Raw genomic sequence first — 20000 nt, forward strand, 5'->3', positions numbered from 1 at the left:
GCCAGAAGGGAGGGGAGTACAACCGCAACGACCGTTTCATTGATACCGTCTTGTTATCTGGGTTATATTAGGCCTGAAATGCGTGGTCCCGGGCACTTTGTGAACCCTCGGCTCAGTCCTGATGCTAGTGCACTACTCGTACAGCTATGTTTTGTCCCCTAGTCAATAAAGACATAGGCTACTACCTAGTGGACAATCCCTTTAACAGACCTGTTTGTCTAGGGGATTACTGCTATTCTATGACTGAACATCGCTGAGCCTTTCCCTTGATCAGTATTGACTCCTCTCATGTGACCGAAGAAGGTGCGTGGGACAACGGCCAGAGGGCACATTCTTCTTGGACTGGGGATCTGTAATTTGGGTGGAAATAGAGTATTAAGAAATAACCCTGAAGGTACAAAAACCTGCTGACATCCTTTTGAGAAGTAGAAAATAAGCTATTCTGTGACTGAGTAGTAGTGGTGCTTTATGGACAGAATATAGAGGTGTATTACGCTCACACCTTCTATAACAGTCTGAGCAAGGACAGATCAGAACTCCTAACTTGTTAGCGCCTGCGTGGAGATCCCGGTGGCGCAGTCCATTATTCAAAACCCAGCGCCTGGTTCCCACACGCTGGACCCACCCCCAGTGCATAGAACGGGCCAGTGTGCATAAAGAAACAAGCGACGAGTGTGCAAGCTTGCCACCATTTTGAAAATTTGACTGCGCAGTGGGACAGTGGGAAAAAAATTACATTCGCTTTAAACCATTTCGGAGTTCCCGGCATCATAATGGAGCTCTGAATTCTGATCTGTAGCACATCGCCCTTGCTCTGACTGTAATTAGGGAAGGTGTGAATGGCGCCTAACACTTATTTGTACATAACGCTTTTCTATTTTCTGTCCATAAAGCACAACTCCTCCTCTGTCACAGAATAGCTTATTTTCGACTTGTAAACGTACACCGTGGAATTCCATGCACTTGCTGGAACGCCACATTGAATAAAACGTGATTGGGAGCCGCGCCATTCCTCCTGTTTGCTTCTATCTGCTTCTCATCTATTCTCACATTCCGGAAATGCTTTGGACTTATGGGGGGGGGGCAGACTGTCTGACTGCTGCGGTCACCCCTTCAGTACAAGGACAGGTAGCTTTTGTGGTCGGGCCTGAGGATCTAACACGTTATAGGATACGCACATCGACATAAGTTTTTGCAGCCAAATATAGCGGCGCGCCATTTATAGAATGTGTAGGCCGTAAATCACAGCGGCTGACGTTTACTGAAAGCTGCAGCTAATGTCAGTGACTACTTCTATCTGCTCAAGTGCCAGGATTGTTTAGAAGCAGCTTCACTTCCTTTGTTCTTTCCTGCTGCCGTGATGATGCTGAACACAGTATGGCCCATAGTAAACCTGTAGACCACCTGTGACTATATATAGGGACAGGTATAGGTAACATTCGGCCCTCCTGCTGTTGCAAAACTACAATTCCCATCGTTCCTGCTTCAGATCCTGTATGTGTGAACATAACCTAAATCAACATACGGCCACTAGGTGTCTTCCTTTACTTTGCATGTGTACAGCTGCTGCACATCCACATACAGTAGCAGAGAACCCTGGGGGTGCCTGCATTGTACGGTCAGCTCTCCTGTCACACAGCACCAAAACATCTGTTACCACACAGTGACATTATACAGACTGAATTGTTGCATAAAAACAGCATTGTCTCCTGGCAAGATGCAGAGCTGATAATACAGTTAGCTAAAGTTATTAATATAATTAGCCTAAGTTACCTGACCTCCAGGTGATATATGATATACAACCTGCCTGATCAGAGAAAAGACTGAATATCAGCACAGAGATAACATGGACCACAGTCTGGCCGTATATATAACATCTTTTTTCTTGACAAGGTGCTTTCACTTTAAGAGATGAGAATTTACCTTAAAGTTACAAACACACTTGCCGGATCTGCAGCGAGTCTCCTTGCTGCGTTTTTGCAGCGAGACTCGCTGCAGATCCTGGCCCTATACTTTCAATAGCAGAGAAACTCGCAGCAGGGATGTACATCCCTGCTGCGATTTTGTCTGCAGCCCGCCCCATTAACCCCCCGGCCGCCGGACATTATACATTACCGGGTCCCCGTTCCTGCTTGCTTCGGGGCTCACGGTGTTTTCACGGCCCGCCCGCCCAATCAGTGCGCTGCGGCGGGGCAGCGCACTGATTGGCCGGGCGGAACGTGCCGGGAGCCGCCGAAGGAAGCAGGAGCGGGGACCTGGTAATGTATATCCTGCCTGCCCCCCTGCAGCCCCGATCGCCCCACAGCCCCCGGCCGCACGATTGCCCCCAGCCCCGCAGCCCCCCAGCCCCCGGCCGCACGATCGCCCGCAGCTCCGCAGCCCCCGGCCGCATGATCGCCCGCAGCCCCCGGCTGCACGATCGCCCGCTGGGGGCGATCGTGCGGCCGGGGGCTGCGATGCTGGGGGCGATCGTGAGGTCGGGGGCTGCAGGGCTGGGGGCGATCGTGCGGGCGATGGTGCGGTCGGGGGCTGCGGGGCTGGGGGCGATCGTGCGGCCGGGGGCGATATACATTACCTGATCCCGGCTCCTGCTTGCTTCAGCGGCTCCCGGCACGTTCCGCCCGGCCAATCAGTGTGCTGCCCCGCCGCAGCGCACTGATTGGCCGGGCGGGCCGTGAAGACACCGGGAGCCCCGAAGCAAGCAGGAACGGGGACCCGGTAATGTATAATGTCCGGCGGCCGGGGGGGTTAATGGGGCGGGCTGCAGACAAAATCGCAGCAGGGATGTACATCCCTGCTGCGAGTTTCTCTGCTATTGAAAGTATAGGGCCAGGATCTGCAGCGAGTCTCGCTGCAAAAACGCAGCAAGGAGACTCGCTGCAGATCCGGCAAGTGGGTTTGTAACCTTAAGGGGGTTCTCTGTCAAGAATTTTCTTTCAAATAAACTGGTTTCAGAAACTTTATACAGATTTGTAATTAACGTCTATTTAAAAATCTCAAGTATGTCCATACTTATCAATTGCTGTATGTCCTACAGGAAGTGGTGTATTCTTTCCAGTCTGACACAGTGCTCTCTGCTGCCACCTCTGTCCAGAGCAGGAGAAGTTTCCTATAGGGATTTGCTGCTGCTCTGGACAGTTCCTGACATGGACAGAGGTGGCAGCAGAGAGCCCTGTGTCAGACTGGAAAGAATACACCACTTCCTGCAGGACATACAGCAGCTGATAAGTACTGGAAAATAGAGAATTTTTGATATTTTTAAGTAGAAGTAAATTACAAATATATATAACTTTCTGACACCAGTTAATTTCAAAGAAAAAGATTTCAACCGAAGTACCCCTTTAAGAGGAACCTTTGCTTACCTACGTACATTGCTATTCTGGTTGAGTTATCTATCTTGTGCTTCTAAATCAGTCCTAAGTGGAGTGTTAAAGGAAGCGATGATTCATTTATCTGTACAGAATAGTAAATCAGGAAACACAGGCCTGTGACTTGATGGTTTCTCCATTAATAATAAATCTCTTTTTAATAAGTCTTGCTGCCACCTGATTATATATCTTTTACCCTCAGCTCATGACGTTACGCGGATCAGTGCTTGAAGATGCCATTCCGTCAACCGCCAAACACGGCACGGCCCGAGGACTGCCGCTCAAGGAGGTGCTGGAGCATCTTATTCCCGAGCTGAATGTACAAGGTCTACGACTCGCCTTCAACACTCCCAAAGTTACAGAGCAACTCATGAAACTTGACGAACAAGGGGTAAGAACTGTGCGGTTATGTTTGTGATGTCATTTCCTGTGGTCTTCCATTGCATTGAGTATACTGGTCATAATATAAAGAATTAAAAAAAAAAATCCTGACTCCAGCGTCAAGCATCCTTCTGCCTCTATTCATGCACTAAATCAGAGATGGGGAACTTCCAGCCCTCCACCTGTTTTAAAACTACAATTTTCATCAGACCTAGACAGCCTGGCTGTCCAGGCATGATGGGACTTGTAGTTTTGCAGCAGCTGGACGGCCAGAGGTTCCCCATCCCTGTTCCAATTAAAAGAGAAGTCAAGTTTTTATAAGATGCGGCAGCCTGCAGGGGGTAAAAGCAACAACTTACCTCTTTCTCTGTTCCCGCGATGAGCGGCCATACACTCAGGGATCTCCGGGATGTCCACACCATGACCCAGCCGCTCAGCCAGTCTGTGACTGGGGCGGGATGCGGCTCTAGTCACTGATTGGCTGAGTGGCCAGTTCATCAGCCTGGTCAGGCCTGGCTTGTGACGTCATCACAACTTAGGGTCGAATGGTTACGGTGGGGGTCCTGCGGCCGCTCACCACGGGCACGGGGAGAGGTAAGTTGTTAATTGAAATCAATTTCCCCCCTCCCCCTGCAGGGTGCCGGCTTTTAGAAAATGCTGTATTTCTCCTTTAAAAGCTGGCTTAAAGGGATAGTGTGGTGCTCGACATTTATTTACTTTATAACACACATTAAGTTATACAAGTGAATGGCCCCCTTCCCCGTGTTCCCCCCACCCCGGGAAATGTCGAGCACTGCACTACCCCTTTAAAGTGGACCTGACATTTCAGAAACTTTTGACCTATCGAAGTTTTGATTGGTGTTCAGACTCGCTTGAATGAGTGTGTAAAGCATTGTGACATTTAGCTTGCTAATACACATTCAGCAGCTGTCTCTTCTGCCGTTCCCATAGACATGAACGTTCATAAGTTCTTAAAGGGGAGAGCCCGGCTTATCGTATCCAACATCAGCTGCATTGACTAACTTTTCAGTAAGGTGAACGGAGGACGTCCGGATGGAAAAGAGGCCCAGAGGGGGGATATAGCCTGTCTGCAATGTGAAATCTCAGTAAATGAATGTGGAGGTGCCGCTACTGGTGCACTAGGACGGTTATCGCCACAAATCGGGGTTCTGGTGATGTTGAGTCGTCATTCTGCACTACATGTTAGTCTCAAAATAGAAAGTCAGAAAGCCGCCCCATATCTGTGTCACATGTTTAAAGAGGGCCAGCGTCCGTCCCTGTTACATAGCCAGCCCCCTTCTCTGTCCCTGCATTGTCTCTGCAGAGATGGCGTCCATCTTAGGTGGTGAACCGAGGCAGCGGCCCCCTGTAAGAACATCACCGGTAATACGGGGGGAGAGACGAACGCAGGACTAGGAGAGCTTAGTAAGATCAGGTCTCAGCTATAAAGTGTGTTAGTATGTGCGGTTACATTACATACATTTGTATTTACCTGGATTTTCCCCATTGTTAATGTCAATGTCTTGTGCTCCCTTCCATGGGGCCTGAATAGAGATGAGCAAATATACAGTAGTAGCGGAGCTCTTCGCCTGGCTCGGTGGTCGCCTCTTCAGTCGGCTGCCTTTGAACTATGACGTTCCTTCCTGGGTGCTTGGAAAAGCTGGATCCAGTCCTGGGAAACTTCTCCTAGTTTCCCAGGATTGGATCCAGCTTTTCCAGGCACCCGGAGCGGCATTGAGTTCAACGGCAGCCGACTGCCAAGCATAGCAGAGTGCGTCACGATTACTGTAAATCTGCTCATCCTTAATCCTGAATGTATACCTCCATATAGTACTGTCCATTATTTCTTCACTATATAGATTGATATAGACATTTTGGAGATTATCCAACATGGTGTAAAGTGAAACTGGCTCAGTCGCCCCTAGCAACCAATCTGATTCCACCTTTCATTTTCCAAAGAGCCTGTGAGGAATGAAAGGTGGAATCTGATTGGTTGCCAGGGGCGACTGAGCCAGTTTGACTTTACACCATGTTTGATCAATCTCCCCCATTATGATTTGTTAGGTTATTACTTGTTTGTGACGATCGATATGTTACAGTATAATAGGTGACTCACTTTAACAGCTTTCCCCTGGCTTTGGCCTTGGCGTTGTTATATAGGTGGCCAATGAAATGATAAAAGCCTGTGTCCTCTGCTGCCTGGCATTGTGTATTATTGCTCATCCTGTCTATGTTGCTTTGTTACTTGTCTATTGTCTTTGCTGGTAACCCTGTATCCCTGATGCTGTGAGTCAGATCTGTTCCCGTTCATGGACACCTGCACATATCTCTTTTTTGCCCGGATGGTAACGTCCGTTCTATCCGTGCGGAGCCTAACAGCATGCTTTGTATTGTGGAGAAGAGATTACTGAAATCAGATCATGTTTAAAGCAACACACCCTGAATATATAACACCCTGTATTAAAATAAATGGTATGTGGTTAGCAGCTTACACAGTAGCCAATATAGAGTTCCCTCTAAATAACATGGTGTCGCCTGCCGGTCCTCCCTGCCCGTCTAAAGTTTCTATGGCCCCACACTTAGGGGCCTATTCCACAGAGCGATAATTGGCCAAATTTGCCTGATTTGGCCGATTTATCGCTCCTTGGAATAGAGAGAACGATCAGCCAATAATCGTGTCATCGGTTGATCGTTCATTTAGGTTCAAACCTAAAATCATCGGTCGCCACCTGTGCATCGCTATGTGGAGTAGCGGGCGCGGCAGGCGACCGGTGATTTCACAGACATCATACATTGCCTGTCCAGGCTGCAGGTCTTCTCCTTCTCCTGGTCCTGCGCCGCAGCAGCTTCGGAGCGGCCTGCCTGAACTGACAGACCGCTCAGCCAATCACTGGCCAGGACCGCCGATCGGTCTGTCAGTTCGGACAGGCTGCTGCGGCGAGGGACCAGGAGAAGGAGACCTGAAGCCTGGACAGGTAAAGTATGAAACAAGTGCTGCAAGGACATCGGTAACGATGTCCCTGCAGCCCCCGCTAAACGTCGGGCCGTGGAATAGGCCCAATAAACGAGCGCCGATCTAGTAGATCGGCACTCGTTTACATCGTTGATCGGGCCCTGGTCGGCCCGTGGAATAGGACCCTTATGGACACTTTATTTGGAGAAGTTGGGGCTGCAGTTCTTGTGGTGATATATAATATAATATACTACCGGCGCTGGTTCTGTATAGTGGGTGGTGACATTGCTCATCCTCACCAGGCCCTAAAAATCACATCTTGGCTTCTGTGCCATAGGCAGTACAGGATCTCCTCCTCTGTGTGTGCAGGCACCATAGACAGTGGGGGATCTCCTCCTCCTCCTCTGTATATACAGACACAATAGACAGTGTGACATCTCCTCCCCCTCTATATACAGTGCAGGATCTCCTCCTCTGTATATACAGACACCATAGACAGTGCAGGATCTCCTCCTCCTCTGTATATACAGACACCATAGACAGTGCAGGATCTCCTCCTCCTCTGTGTGTGCAGTCACCATAGACAGTACAGGTTCTTCTCCTCCTCATCCTCCTCCTCCTCTATGTGCAAACACCATAGACAGTGCAGGGTCTTCTCCTCCTCTGTGTGTGCAGTCACCATAGACAGACAGTGCAGGATCTCCTCCTCCTCTGTGTGTGTAGTCACCATAGACAGTGCAGGGTCTTCTTCTCCTCCTCCTCTGTGTGTGCAGTCAACATAGACATTAGACTCCTCCATCAGCTCTGGGAGAACTCAACATTATAGATTTAGCTTGCAGAGCCAAAATCTTCAGAAAAATGCCATATATAAGATATATGACGAGAAGATCTAGTGCCATTGGGCTTTATGACTGTGCGTGAGAAATGTGCATTACTACTATACAGTGTGTGCTAAATCCATCCATTTAACTGGTCCCCGTACTAGGATTTCTGTGGATCTGTCATATCCTCAGTCACATGATGAATTTATGTTTGCCGCATTTTTCTTGCATGCCGAGGAGACCTGGCGCCAGACTCCAGAATGCTGAGCAGAGAAGGGAAATGTAAACATGTTGGGCCTTAAGAAAGTCCTCTAATCCTTACGACGCTCTATTCTCTCTCTGTGTTTTCTGTAGTTTGGAGAGTAACGGCAGAGGTCAGGTCAGGGGTTGTAGATAGCTGCAACAATAAAAAGTCATAACATTTAAAGTGATACCCTATGGGTAGGTGTCGTTTTCGGCCCCGGCTGCTGCTGTGCCTGCTGAACATTCCTGAAATACCGGACGAAGGTGTCCTGGTCCTGCAGGTGATACGAGGCTTTTCAGGCCGTTGTGCAAAGTATGTGGACACTTACTGATGGTGCCGGTGTTAGATACTGTCTATGCTGAACGGTTATTTCATCAGTCAGCGGAACTTTAGTAAATGATGATGGCAGCGGACAGCAGGTGACCCGGGAAGCGGCATTTGCAGCAGAGTAAGACAGGTAAGTATACACCACTGGCGTGTTTAATGTATTTATATGGCCACTAAGGGCCCTATTACACAGAGTGATCATCAGCCGAATCAGGACAATTCGGGTGATAATTGCTCCGTGTCTTCGAGGAAACGATCATCAGCTGATCGTTTCTTTGGGTTCTGAGCGTGCATCGCTCTGTGTAATGGCTACGTGTAACGTGGTAAGTTGAGTTATTATTTATACTAAATGCAAGGGCTGCTTGGACATTCCTAACGATGTCTGTGCAGCCCTTGCTGCCCGATAGTCGGCCCGTCTAATTGATCAGTAAACGAGCGTCTATCTAGCAGATTGGGCCCTGTATAAGGACCTTTACACTGCACAACCCCTTTAATCATTGATGGACAGTGTCAAAGAGGCGGGGCTTCTCAGTTGTTGAGTCCTCTATCCCCGCCTTGGTCAACGTGGCCATAATCCACGACCCCTCCCCACCTTTGATATCGCCCAATAGGTGATCCAAATGCAGCAAGGCAGGGAGAGGAGACTCGACAGCCAAGAAGACCCTCCTCGGTGACACTGTCCACTGATGTTTAAAGGGAACTATCCACAGGTTATACATATCTAACCTGCTGATATGTCTACTGAACGTGAGGCACTGAGGAGGACGGTATGTCTCTTACCTCTATCCTCTATCTATTACTGTGCAGTTTGCATGCCCCTATGGACCTCATGTTGTGCCACTGGGTCATGTTGGAGCAGGAAAGGGTTAAACCCAAAGCATTACCACAAAGTAGGATGTATACAGTTGTCTAAAATGGCTTTGTATGGTGTTGCTGGAAATAAGGAGCCGGACTGTTCTCACCTCCACCATCTTCCTCGGTAAGCACTCTGGTAGGTAGCGCTCTCCGGACATCTGCCAAATCCACAGTCGTCCATCAGACAGCCAGAGTTTTCAGCATTGACAATGAAGCCTTCTGTGTTTTTCTCATTCTCGCTTTCCGTGAGGATAAAAATTGATGTTCTTAATGTTTTCCACATAAAACATATATTTTATTGGCCGAATCTGTTACGTTAATATGGTAATATCGGACTTTGAAGCACATGTACTTGACTGTAAGATGTAAATCTTGCTGTATAAATAAGTACTTCGGCGCATACCGACTTACCACGCGATGGCTGCCAAAGACTCCGTCTTCTAAATAGAGAAGGTTTTGTGCTCGGGCCAATCTAGAAGTTTGGAGTGGAAAATGAGAGTGGGCTCTCTCCCAGTTTCCATGCCCTGGTTTCCTCTTTCTCATAGTTTGAGTCTGAAAAGTGGAGATCTACAGTTTGGAGTTAGGATACGTGGACTTGCTAAAGGTCATCCTTAAAGGGGCTTTCTAGTGTCAGAAAAACATGGCTGTATTCTTCCAGAAACAGCTGCATACCTGTCCATTGGTTTTGTCTGGTATAGCAGCTTGGGTCCATTAAAATGAAGGAAGTGCCCGCTCAGCCAATCAGTGGTCGCTGCAGTGATCAGTCTTAGCTGCTTATTGGCTGAGCAGACACCCCTAAGCTGAGACCAGAAGTTCTGCACAGGGGGGAAAAACATAGAGTCTGATAACTTCTAAATGAATGTTATAATCCATAGTCCTGTTGTTACTTGATTTGAAATTGTCAGAATATCTATGGAACAGTCTGAAGGAAAACCGTCTTTTTTTTTCATTGCAGCTAAGTTACCAGCTAAAGGTTGGCATCATGTACTGCAAAGCGGGTCAGAGCACAGAAGAGGAGATGTACAATAATGAGGCGGCCGGGCCGGCCTTCGAGGAATTCCTTCAGCTCTTGGGGGAAAGAGTACGACTTAAAGGATTTGAGAAGTACAGAGCTCAGCTTGATACTAAAAGTAAGTGTTGTACTATAAAGTTATAAGAAGTTATGTCCCAGCCAAAGTTCAGCAGTCAATTGGCCGAGTGATGATGCAGCCGAGCAACCGCAGAGATAACTGTAGTGGCAAATCCTTAGCAGATAGTGGTGCGGATTTGCCACTACAGGGGCTTCTCTTGACTGCTGCTCTCCTGTAATGAGCGGTGATGCGTACAGTATCATGTGCATTGCTGCTGGCTTAAGCCCGTATTCCACGGGTCGTTGGAGGCGCAAACGAGCGCTGTCAGCGCTCGTTTGCTCCTCGTTCGCCGCTCGCTGCCACCACTATTCAACTCGGCTGCAGCGAGCGGGTGAGTGCGGGAGGGGGCGGCGGGGGGGCTGCCCGGGGGATCGCTAGATCGTCCGGGCAGCCCATAGGATATAGCAGCGTCTGCTGACGATGCTCCTATTCAACGGAGCGACGGCAGCAGATCGCTGCTATATCAGTCACTTGTTTTTCAACATGTTGAAAAACAAGCGACTGCAATGATCAGCCGACATGAACGATGTCGGCTGATCGTTGCACTCTATTCCACAGAACGATTATCGTCCGTAGTGGTCGATATCGTCCGAAAACGAACGATAATCGTTCCGTGGAATAGGGCCATTACACTCACCTGTTAGATGTCCTCATACCCAGCATATAAAGTGTACAGGAAGCAGTGATGCATACTGTATGCTCTGCTGCTCACCCCATTCATGCAGTCTGTCCCTAATCCTTGCTGCATCAGCTGGAGACATCTTAGACCTTCATAAGAATCATATGATATTGAGTCTTAGGACGCTCAATCTGCGCCCACCCAGGAATGAAGCAATGAGAGCACAAGGTGTCCTTTATATATGTAGCCATAGGAAAGTAACAAATTAACCCTTCCCCGGCTATCCCCAGGTCCTCCGCTGTCCCCTTCTCCCCTGCTGTCCCCTTCTCCCCTGCTGTCCCCTTCTCCCCTGCTGTCCCCTTCTCCCCTGCTGTCCCCTTCTCCCCTGCTGTCCCCTTCTCCCCCGGTCCCCCGCTGTCCCCTTCTTCCCTGCTGTCCCGGCTGTCTCCTTCTCCCCAGCTGTGTCAGCTGTCCCCTTCTCCCCTGCTGTCTCCTTCTCCCCTGCTGTCCCCTTCTCCCCTGCTGTCCCCTTCTCCCCTGCTGTCCCCTTCTCCCCTGCTGTCCCCTTCTCCCCTGCTGTCCCCTTCTCCCCTGCTGTCCCCAGTTCCCCCGGTCCCCCGCTGTCCTCTTCTTCCCCGCTGTCCTCTTCTTCCCCGCTGTCCCCCGCTGTCCTCTTCTTCCCCGCTGTCCCCCGCTGTCTCCTTCTCCTCAGCTGTGTCAGCTGTCCCCTTCCACCCTGCTGTCTCCTTTTCCCCTGCTGTCCCTAGGTCCCCTGATGTCCCCATACATTTAAAGGGGTTCTCCAGCGTTAGAAAAACATGGCCTCTTTCCAGTAGTGGACTATTATAGGTCCGTTTTGGGCGGTAGCCCGGGGCCCTGAGCTCCTGGGGGGCCCATGGCCACCCTAAAAAAAGACTTATACTTTCAGTAGTGTATTGTCTCCTGACTACAGTTCTGCCATGAAAAGCTGCTTTTTTTACTGCAATTTTGTACAAAATCAGGGCATCATGACATAATCTATCCTGTACTATGAACACCATGCTAGTGCTGCCATAGTTACAGTGGGATGGGGCGGCCCAGGCTTGGTGAACAGCCCGGGGCCTTTAGTAAAGTTAATCCGCCCCTGACTCTTTCTTCCAGAGACAGCACAACTCTTCTCTGCAGTTCACGTGCGGTTAGGCTCCATTAACTTTAATGGAACTGAGTTACAAAACCTGCACCCAAACTGGAGACCAGTGTGGTGCTGTCTCTGGAAGAAAGTGGCCCTGTTTTTCTAAGGCTGGATAACCCCTTTAAAGAGGTTATCCAGTGAAAATCTTTTTCTTTTAAATAAACTGGTGTCAGAAAGTTATATAGATTTGTAATTTACTTCTATTTAAAAATCTCAAGTCTTTCCATACTTATTAGCTGCTGTATGTCCTGCAGGAAGTGGTGTATTTTCTCCACTCTGAAACAGTGTTCTCTGCTGCCACCTCTGTCCATGTCAGGAACTGTCCAGAGCAGCAGCAAATCCCCATAGAAAACCTTTTCTGCTCTGAGAGAGAACTGTGTCAGACTGGAAAGAAAAAAACATTTCCTACAGGACATACTGCAGCTGATAAGTAATGGAAGACTGGAGATTTTTAAATAGAAGTAAATTACAAATCTATATAACTTTCTGAAACCAGTTGATTTGAAAGAAAAAGAGTACCCCTTTAACCCGGTCACAAGTCTTTCCATTAGCGGGATAAATGTGCCTGGTCAGTAGTCTGGTGCCATCCGTAGCTCCACCTGACTCATTAGGAACGGAAAATAGAGTCCACCCATCTGTCTCCAAACTCTCTAAGACCACCATCAAAAAGCAATGTGTGATTCATTGTTCCAGCAAGTATTCCCTGGCATGCAGCTCTGTCGATTCAGCGCATTGGAAACTTGAAATGATTGCAGGGCTGGTTTTTGCAGCGAGCATTTTAGGCATGGTTCAGCTCACATTTGGAACAGTTCAGTATTGAGCAACCATGTTTTAATTCGCCTTTCCTGGCAACAAAACGCAGCAGCTGTAAAATCTAGACACATTGTAAAAAAAAAAAAAAATAGATACAACCTCGTCTAAAACAAAGCAGGTCCCGTCTGTATCCAGTGCTGAAGCAAGCGCATTTCATCCCCGCTCTGTGTGTTTAGTCGATAGGACGTCTACATGTGCCGGTCGGGCGTTTTATCGCTTTTTCCATTTGTTGTCGACAGAAGGAATCCTCCGTTCTGTTTATTTGCGTGAATCTAAATAAATTCTATAAAAAAAAAAAAAAAAAACAGAAGGGTGTTCCTTATACTGAAATGTGAACAATCGCCATTCACATCTCCGTAAGAGAAATGGGAACCCATTAGATGACAACTAGGGATGGATGTCAATGCCGACAGGCACCTTCGCTCCTCTGTTTGCTGACTGTCTTTAACTTTTATCGTGCAAGATTGTTGTTGTGCCCAACCCTGGCCCCCCAGGACTGTCACGTGTGGCTGCAGTGTATTGGAATACACAGGTTTTCCATTGGATTGCATGTTAAAAAGGTTGTCCAGGCAGGACTCTTCTAAGCTGCATGCTTGGAGAGGATCCTGTCCATTGCCGCTCCGGTGATCTATGCGACCACTTTAACCATGTAATACCCCACACGACCTGAGGACAGGTGTGGTGCTGTTTTTGTAAGAAAGCAACCAACAATTTTGTTCTCATATAGTACAATCCCTTTAAAAGCTGGTTAAGATTACAGCTTATTACTACAGGATATGGGATACGTGTCTCATGATAGAACTACCACTGTTCATGAAAATGGGGTCCCATGTGCTCCTTTTAGGGTGCCTATACAACGTATTTTTTTTTTTTGCTGTACCGACCACGGACTGATGATTTTAGTAGAGAATAGGCAGCTGTATGATATGGACATGGAGAGAATACGACATGGAGAGAAAGGAGCTGTTGCACCTCACCCCTATGGCTGACACTAATGCCACTCGGCTATATTTAAAAACCAACTCCCAAGATGTTGGTATATAATTTGATCAAACCATATTGCCCCATGTACCACATGCCGGTGGAAAAAATCACTGCCCAACCCCTTTGTTCTGGGAGAGATAAGCCGCAGCCAGAGTTCTGTAGCTGCGGATTTCAGAGAACACAGGAAAGCTTAGCCTTGCAGAACATTCCTTTGTGTTGGGGGGTCGAGGGCCGGATAGGAGAGAGAACTGATGGCTGATCCTTTGGCCGTCAGATATTGAAGGTGTGAAAGTACTTGATATCTTTGGTGGCCCCATACAGTCTGAATGGAGCGGCAGTGACTTGTACTTGACCCCTGTTCCATTTAAACCTATTCTGATGATCATTGGGGATCCTCGTTGTTGGACACCCTCCCCTGTTCAAGGATAGGGGACCCTCCCCTCCAAGTTGCCGGTAGTCGGCAGGATAACCCCAATGACACTTCCTGTACAGGTCCTGTAACTTCTCCAATAACATGAGCACTTGGCTTTTTACTTTTCATCTATGCAAAACGGCCATTAGAATAGAATATCCCTTCTGCCACTTCCCCATCATTGCTTTACATTGGTGCATTGTTCCCAGCTGTATCCTAGGTTAGACCGCCTGTCTGCATAGAACTGCACAGTAGACAATGTAGACTATAGAGGAACGCCATGTAACACTCCAGCCTCTTATCTATTCATTCACTTCCTCAAGGACAGCTCGGTCCATACATCCCGATGACTCATGGCACCAGTGTTGATACATCATCGCCCATCGTTGTTTTCTCTATTAACAATGAATTATAATAGAAACTTAGTCAATAAATCTTTTATTACTGTGAGACAGTCGGCATAATAACAATCCATACACTGCATGTGAGTTACATCCTCCTCCTCCTCCTTAAAGGGCACGTTCATCTCTATCCTGACAAATGAGACTTAATAAACATTATTATTCACAATCTTCCTGGTTTTGCCCAGAGATTCTATAATGGTCACCACGAAAGCAAAACAAAAATCCTATAGAGGAATGGAAAATTGGATGGTGTTTATTAAAGTCAATGGGTTCCACTGTGATCCATTGGTGTCCGGCATGCAGCACACCTGCCCGGCTCCATTCAATTCAGTTTGCTACAGAAGCCCCAACCAGTATATAGTAACACTGTATACCGAAGAGTGTAAGTGTCCATTACAAATCTAATCCAAGCAGTACAAGGGGAGCACTTCTATCAGTCATCCCTATCCGCTGTGTAATAGTGGACCCTCCCTCCATGGCTGCTGTTGGTGACATTGACCCCCATGTGGGCGGAGCTCTATGTAAGTGACGCACTCCACATATACACAGCAAGTGCACATGTAACCCAACCCGAAACCACAGTACAACATAGCGTCACTGTTCTTTATGTGTACACTTTATGTGAATTCCTGCAATCTTCATACTCCACTCCCAGTATTATGGGTGACCTCCGCCATGCAGATGGAGTTTTATCATGGATAAGTACTAAACCGTTTTCTCCTTTTCCTTATCCAGCTGATTCCACCGGTACCCACTCCCTGTACACGACCTACAAGGATTACGAGATAATGTTTCACGTCTCCACCATGTTGCCATACACGCCGAACAACAAACAGCAGGTAAATACATTGTCTTGTTTAAAGGGAATCTATATGTCCATATAATGCTTAGTGCTGCAGATAAGGAGATGAAAGTAATATAATTGTTAAGGATGTCATATTCTGTATATTTTGTGAAGCCAATACAATATGACGCTGACCTTCTAACCACATAGAGATGTTACTTTCCTTAAAGCGTATGCAAGTAACCACTAGTGCTATGCAAGTAACTCTTCTCGTTCCTCAGCCAATGAAGTATTGACACAACTCTTAATAGAACAACACGCTCCAGGGTATACAGTGGTACCTTGGTTTAAGAGTAACTTGGTTTAAGAGCGTTTTGGTTTAAGAGCTCAGTTTTTCAAAATTGTGACTTTGTTTAAGAGCATTGCTTTGGTTTAAGAGCTCCCTGTACTGGGTGGGAGCGCGAGTGGAGGGAGGGGTATGGCCTGCATAGCGGGGTCTACAGCCCTGTACTCTGACCCAGGAAGTCTCCATCACCTTCCAAATCATAGCAGATCCACTTCAGGCTGGGGCTTACATCAGGGGACAGGACTGTGGAGGTAATCTTACCATAGCTGTAACCCCTCTCTCCCTGGACAGAGAGTGCTGCATGTATGTGCCCACATCTGCCCTGCTCATTCCTTCCTGCTCCCTGCAGTCTCTGTCAGTCCTTGTGTTTCCCATCCTCTCCATTACTGTACACTAACTTATAATATCACATATTCTGCTGTTTCTGAATGTTTGTTTCATTTGTTTTACATGTTATTCAGAATAATAAATCATTATTTTTGGGGTGTATAACCAATTGTCTGCATTTCTATGAATTCTTATGGGAAAATTTGCTTTGGTTTAAGAGTGGATTTGGATTACAAGCAAAGTCCCGGAACGAATTATGCTCGTAATCCAAGGCACCACTGTATATATAAACTGGCTGCCATCTTTGAATAAAGGAGATCCACCTTATCCATCAGTGTGTCAGGGTGTTTGATTTTATAATTTAAACTTTTTAAGTCAATATGCTGTGGGTCAACGGGGGCCGTCCGGATGAGAAGCCGCAATGATGATTTTCATTTAACCCTGTCATAAAGCAGGCTGACCTAATCAACGTGAACTTCCTTTTGCTACTGGAAGATCGGGTATGCATGGATAGAACCACGCTGGGCCATATGACTACTATCCAATAGGGTTCATACACAGAACTGACCCGGCGTGGTCATATCCGTGGATACCCAAACTTCTGGTGGCAAGAGGATATTCACACTGATCTTTCAGTGTGCTTTGTAACATGTACTCTTTAAGAGTTGTATCGGCTGGACTGAGCAGCAGCATGCATGCCTCCTACCTCCCCCACCCTTCCATACTCTGCATTATTGATGGACAGGGTTTGGCACCAATCATGCAAGACAGGTAAGAGAGGAGGCATGAGCTTGGAAGGAAAACCTAATTTCTAGTGGAGCCGGAGAGTGCCTTCTCCTTTTTATGTCATGAACGCTCAGCTGTAGTGAGTGTGCATATGTGTGGGGTATCGGGAGGGGGAGCTGTTGGATGTCGTCTTATGTGTATGGCCAGATTAGGACTTTAAATTAGACGTAGTGAGTCTGTGTAGATCAGAAAAACCTCTGGACGCATTTTATATTATTAGGTCGGATTGACAATTAGTATAAAAAATTTCTGCCCCCCCTCAGTCTGAACTGGTTTATTTTCTGCATCGCGCTCACGGTCCTCCTCTGCCCCCATAAGGCCCCGTTCACATAAATAGAAGAAATGCAAAATATCTTCTGCATGAGAGCTGGCTCTTAGCAGTAATAGTGTCGGTCTCTGATGGGGATGAGAGGGCACTTCTGAGAAGACTTCTGAGACGTCTAGTGGCTCTTTGTATGAAAGGAGAGAGAAATCGGGGAATATTTTACAGCTGAGCAGCTTGGCTCTCAATCACAATGGCTTTTCTTTTGGGATAGACCTGACTGGGGAGCAGCCTCTTGCATTACAAAGGGCTGATTGATAACAGTAGGGTGCCCCTAGTGGTTACGCTCTATCCCCGCATGAATATCAGGCAGTAAATTGCTGCTGATCTCCGACCCGTATTTCACAGACAGAGATATTCCCGGATCCATCCCTGTGATAACTATGTGACATTGTATTCTATTCATTGTCATTATCAGGTTTTCCTTTCCAGCAGTTTTCTCATATATTACATGGCGGATTTACAGGCTATATACCCTTCACTGGTGTGTAAGAGATCTGCACCCAGACGCCTAACACATTTCTTCCATATAACATTTCATCAGACAATGTGTGAGTCAGCAGGGATAGTAAAAATAATTGAAAAAAAATTGTTAAAGGATTTAAAGGGATAGTTCACCCAAAAAATGTTTCTTTCAAATGAACTGGTGCCGGAGATTCATTGTTTACTTATATATATATATATATATATATATATATATATATATATATATATATATATATATATATATTATATAATATAATATATATATATATATATATATATATATAAAAAAGTCTCAAGTCTTCCAGTACTTATCAGCTGCTGTATGCCCTGCATGAAGTCTTATTAGTCTGACAAAGTGCTCTCTGCTGCCACCTCTGTCCATGTCTGGAACTGTCCAGAGCAGTAGCAAATCCCCATAGAAAGTCTTTCCTATGGAAAGAATACTCCACTTCATGTAGGACATGCAGCAGCTGATAAGTACTGGAAGACTGGAGATTTTTAAATAGCAGTAAATTACAAATCTCTGGCACTAGTTGATTTGAAAAAATAAAATTTTGGTGAACTACCTATTTAAATGAGGGATTGATGTGAGGTCAATGGATCGTAGATCAGACAATTACATGTGACTCCCGCACGTGTGAACTGGGCTTGAATCATACTCCGATTATGTTGGTAAATGGTAATCAGGCAGGATCCCCATACCGTGACTCACACAGCATCAGACCTCTCCATTCACATCTATAGCCAGAGGCAAGTTCATGTTGTCTATTTTCAGGTATTTTCTGCAGGAGGTGACTCTTATTGGTTGGTTCTGTGTCATGTGACTCGTTTCCCGACAGTAACTTGAAGAAAGTGTTATGAGCTTTATGTCAGGCAGCTATATCTTTTTTTGGCTCCTGTGAAGTTTACGTAATGGTGAATTGATGAGACGCTCTGTTCTCCAAGCTGACGGGTATCTTAGATGTTTGATCTGAAGTCTCCATCCCTGAAAGCCGAAGTTATATACGAATGTACATCCACCGATGCTATACAAACAGGGATGAGCTTTTCCACAAAATTAAAATCTGCGTTGTGGATCATGTGATGGATTTGTTGCAGGACCAGAAGTGTCCGGGTCATGATGGACTTTGTCAGGTTCCACCAAAGTTTAAATGGAAAGATTGTTGGGGGGGCATGAATCAGGCTGAGGGAGGTGTGACTATAAGGCTGAGGGGGGTGTGACTATAAGGCTGAGGGGACACGAATCAGGCTCAGGAAGGTGTGACTAAGGCTGAGGGGAGAGTGAATCAGGCACAGGGAGGTATGACTGTAAGGCTGAAGGGGGAGTGTGAATCAGGCACAGGGAGGTGTGACTAAGGCTGAGGGGGGAGTGTGAATCAGGCAGAGGGAGGTATGACTGTAAGGCTGAGGGGGGAGTGTGAATCAGGCACAGGGAGGTGTGGCTCTAAGGCTTAAAGGGGTTATCCAGCGCTACAAAAACATGGCCACTTTTCCCCCTACTGTTGTCTCCAGTTCAGGTGCGGTTTGCAATTAACTCCATTTACTTCAATGGAACTGAGTTTCAAAACCCCTCTCAAACTGGAGACAACAGTAGGGGGAAAGTGACCATGTTTTTGTAGCGCTGGATTACCCCTTTAAGGGGCATGAATCAGGCTCAGGAGATGTGACTATAAGGCTGAGGGGGCATGCATCAGGCCTAAGGGAGGTGTGACTATAAGGCTGAGGGGGCATGCATCAGGCTTAGGGAGATGTAACAATTTTTTAAAGTTTCTGACCATTCCGAGAAATACGCATATGGTCAACAAAATAGTAAGATACAAATATCTCTAGAATGGAGCTAGCATGCAAATGAAACCCAAAACTGCATTAGGCTCATTCACGGCTTTGTTAAGAATGAATTAAGTGTTGGTGCACATGGGCGGCCTGCAGCTCTATTCGGCTTGTATTGAGGACCCCCTGCAATCTGTTACTTATAATATACACAAAAAGGCTCACTGGTGGGTAAGACACAATAACCCTATATCGCTATATAGGGCACAGAAATGTACTGCAACCCCGGGCGTCACTCCACCATACAACCAGAACAACCCACCAACAGAATGGATACACAACAAAAACTATGGGCATAGAGTCTGAATAATATCAAAATTTATTTACCATGATGCATAACATAACAGGATTAAAAATAAAATATTACATAAAAATTGTATATATACTTTTAAAATAACCACACAATAATAAAATTACATGTAAAAAATGACCCACATGAATGATTTACCAGATTACGAGTGTTTAGAAAGTGTCTACTACAGTGTCAGGGATATGTAAACATAGCCACCATATTAGTAAAAGGACTATATAATTATCCACAGACAATATAAAATCTCCATAGTATTTACCACTCACCAATATTCACCATGTGGGTCTCTAGAGACCCCAATGTCCTCTAGTGCTGCAAGTAACAATA

At 46.6% G+C, this 20000-nt stretch overlaps 1 protein-coding gene across 5 annotated transcripts in view; it reads left to right on the forward strand.

Annotated features, from left to right (window-relative positions):
• The window catches only part of SIPA1L1 (signal induced proliferation associated 1 like 1), a 185697-nt gene that overhangs the window by 119102 nt on the left and 46595 nt on the right, over positions 1-20000 (forward strand). For all 5 annotated transcript variants that reach the window (XM_069951189.1, XM_069951192.1, XM_069951193.1 and 2 more), the window contains 3 exons: positions 3571-3759; positions 9905-10079; positions 15218-15321. In XM_069951189.1, the coding sequence (XP_069807290.1) occupies positions 3571-3759; positions 9905-10079; positions 15218-15321 (468 nt within the window). The remainder of the gene's footprint in view (positions 1-3570; positions 3760-9904; positions 10080-15217; positions 15322-20000) is intronic.

This window comes from Dendropsophus ebraccatus, chromosome 13 (genome assembly GCF_027789765.1).
Source record: "Dendropsophus ebraccatus isolate aDenEbr1 chromosome 13, aDenEbr1.pat, whole genome shotgun sequence".
Lineage (NCBI taxonomy): Eukaryota > Metazoa > Chordata > Amphibia > Anura > Hylidae > Dendropsophus > Dendropsophus ebraccatus.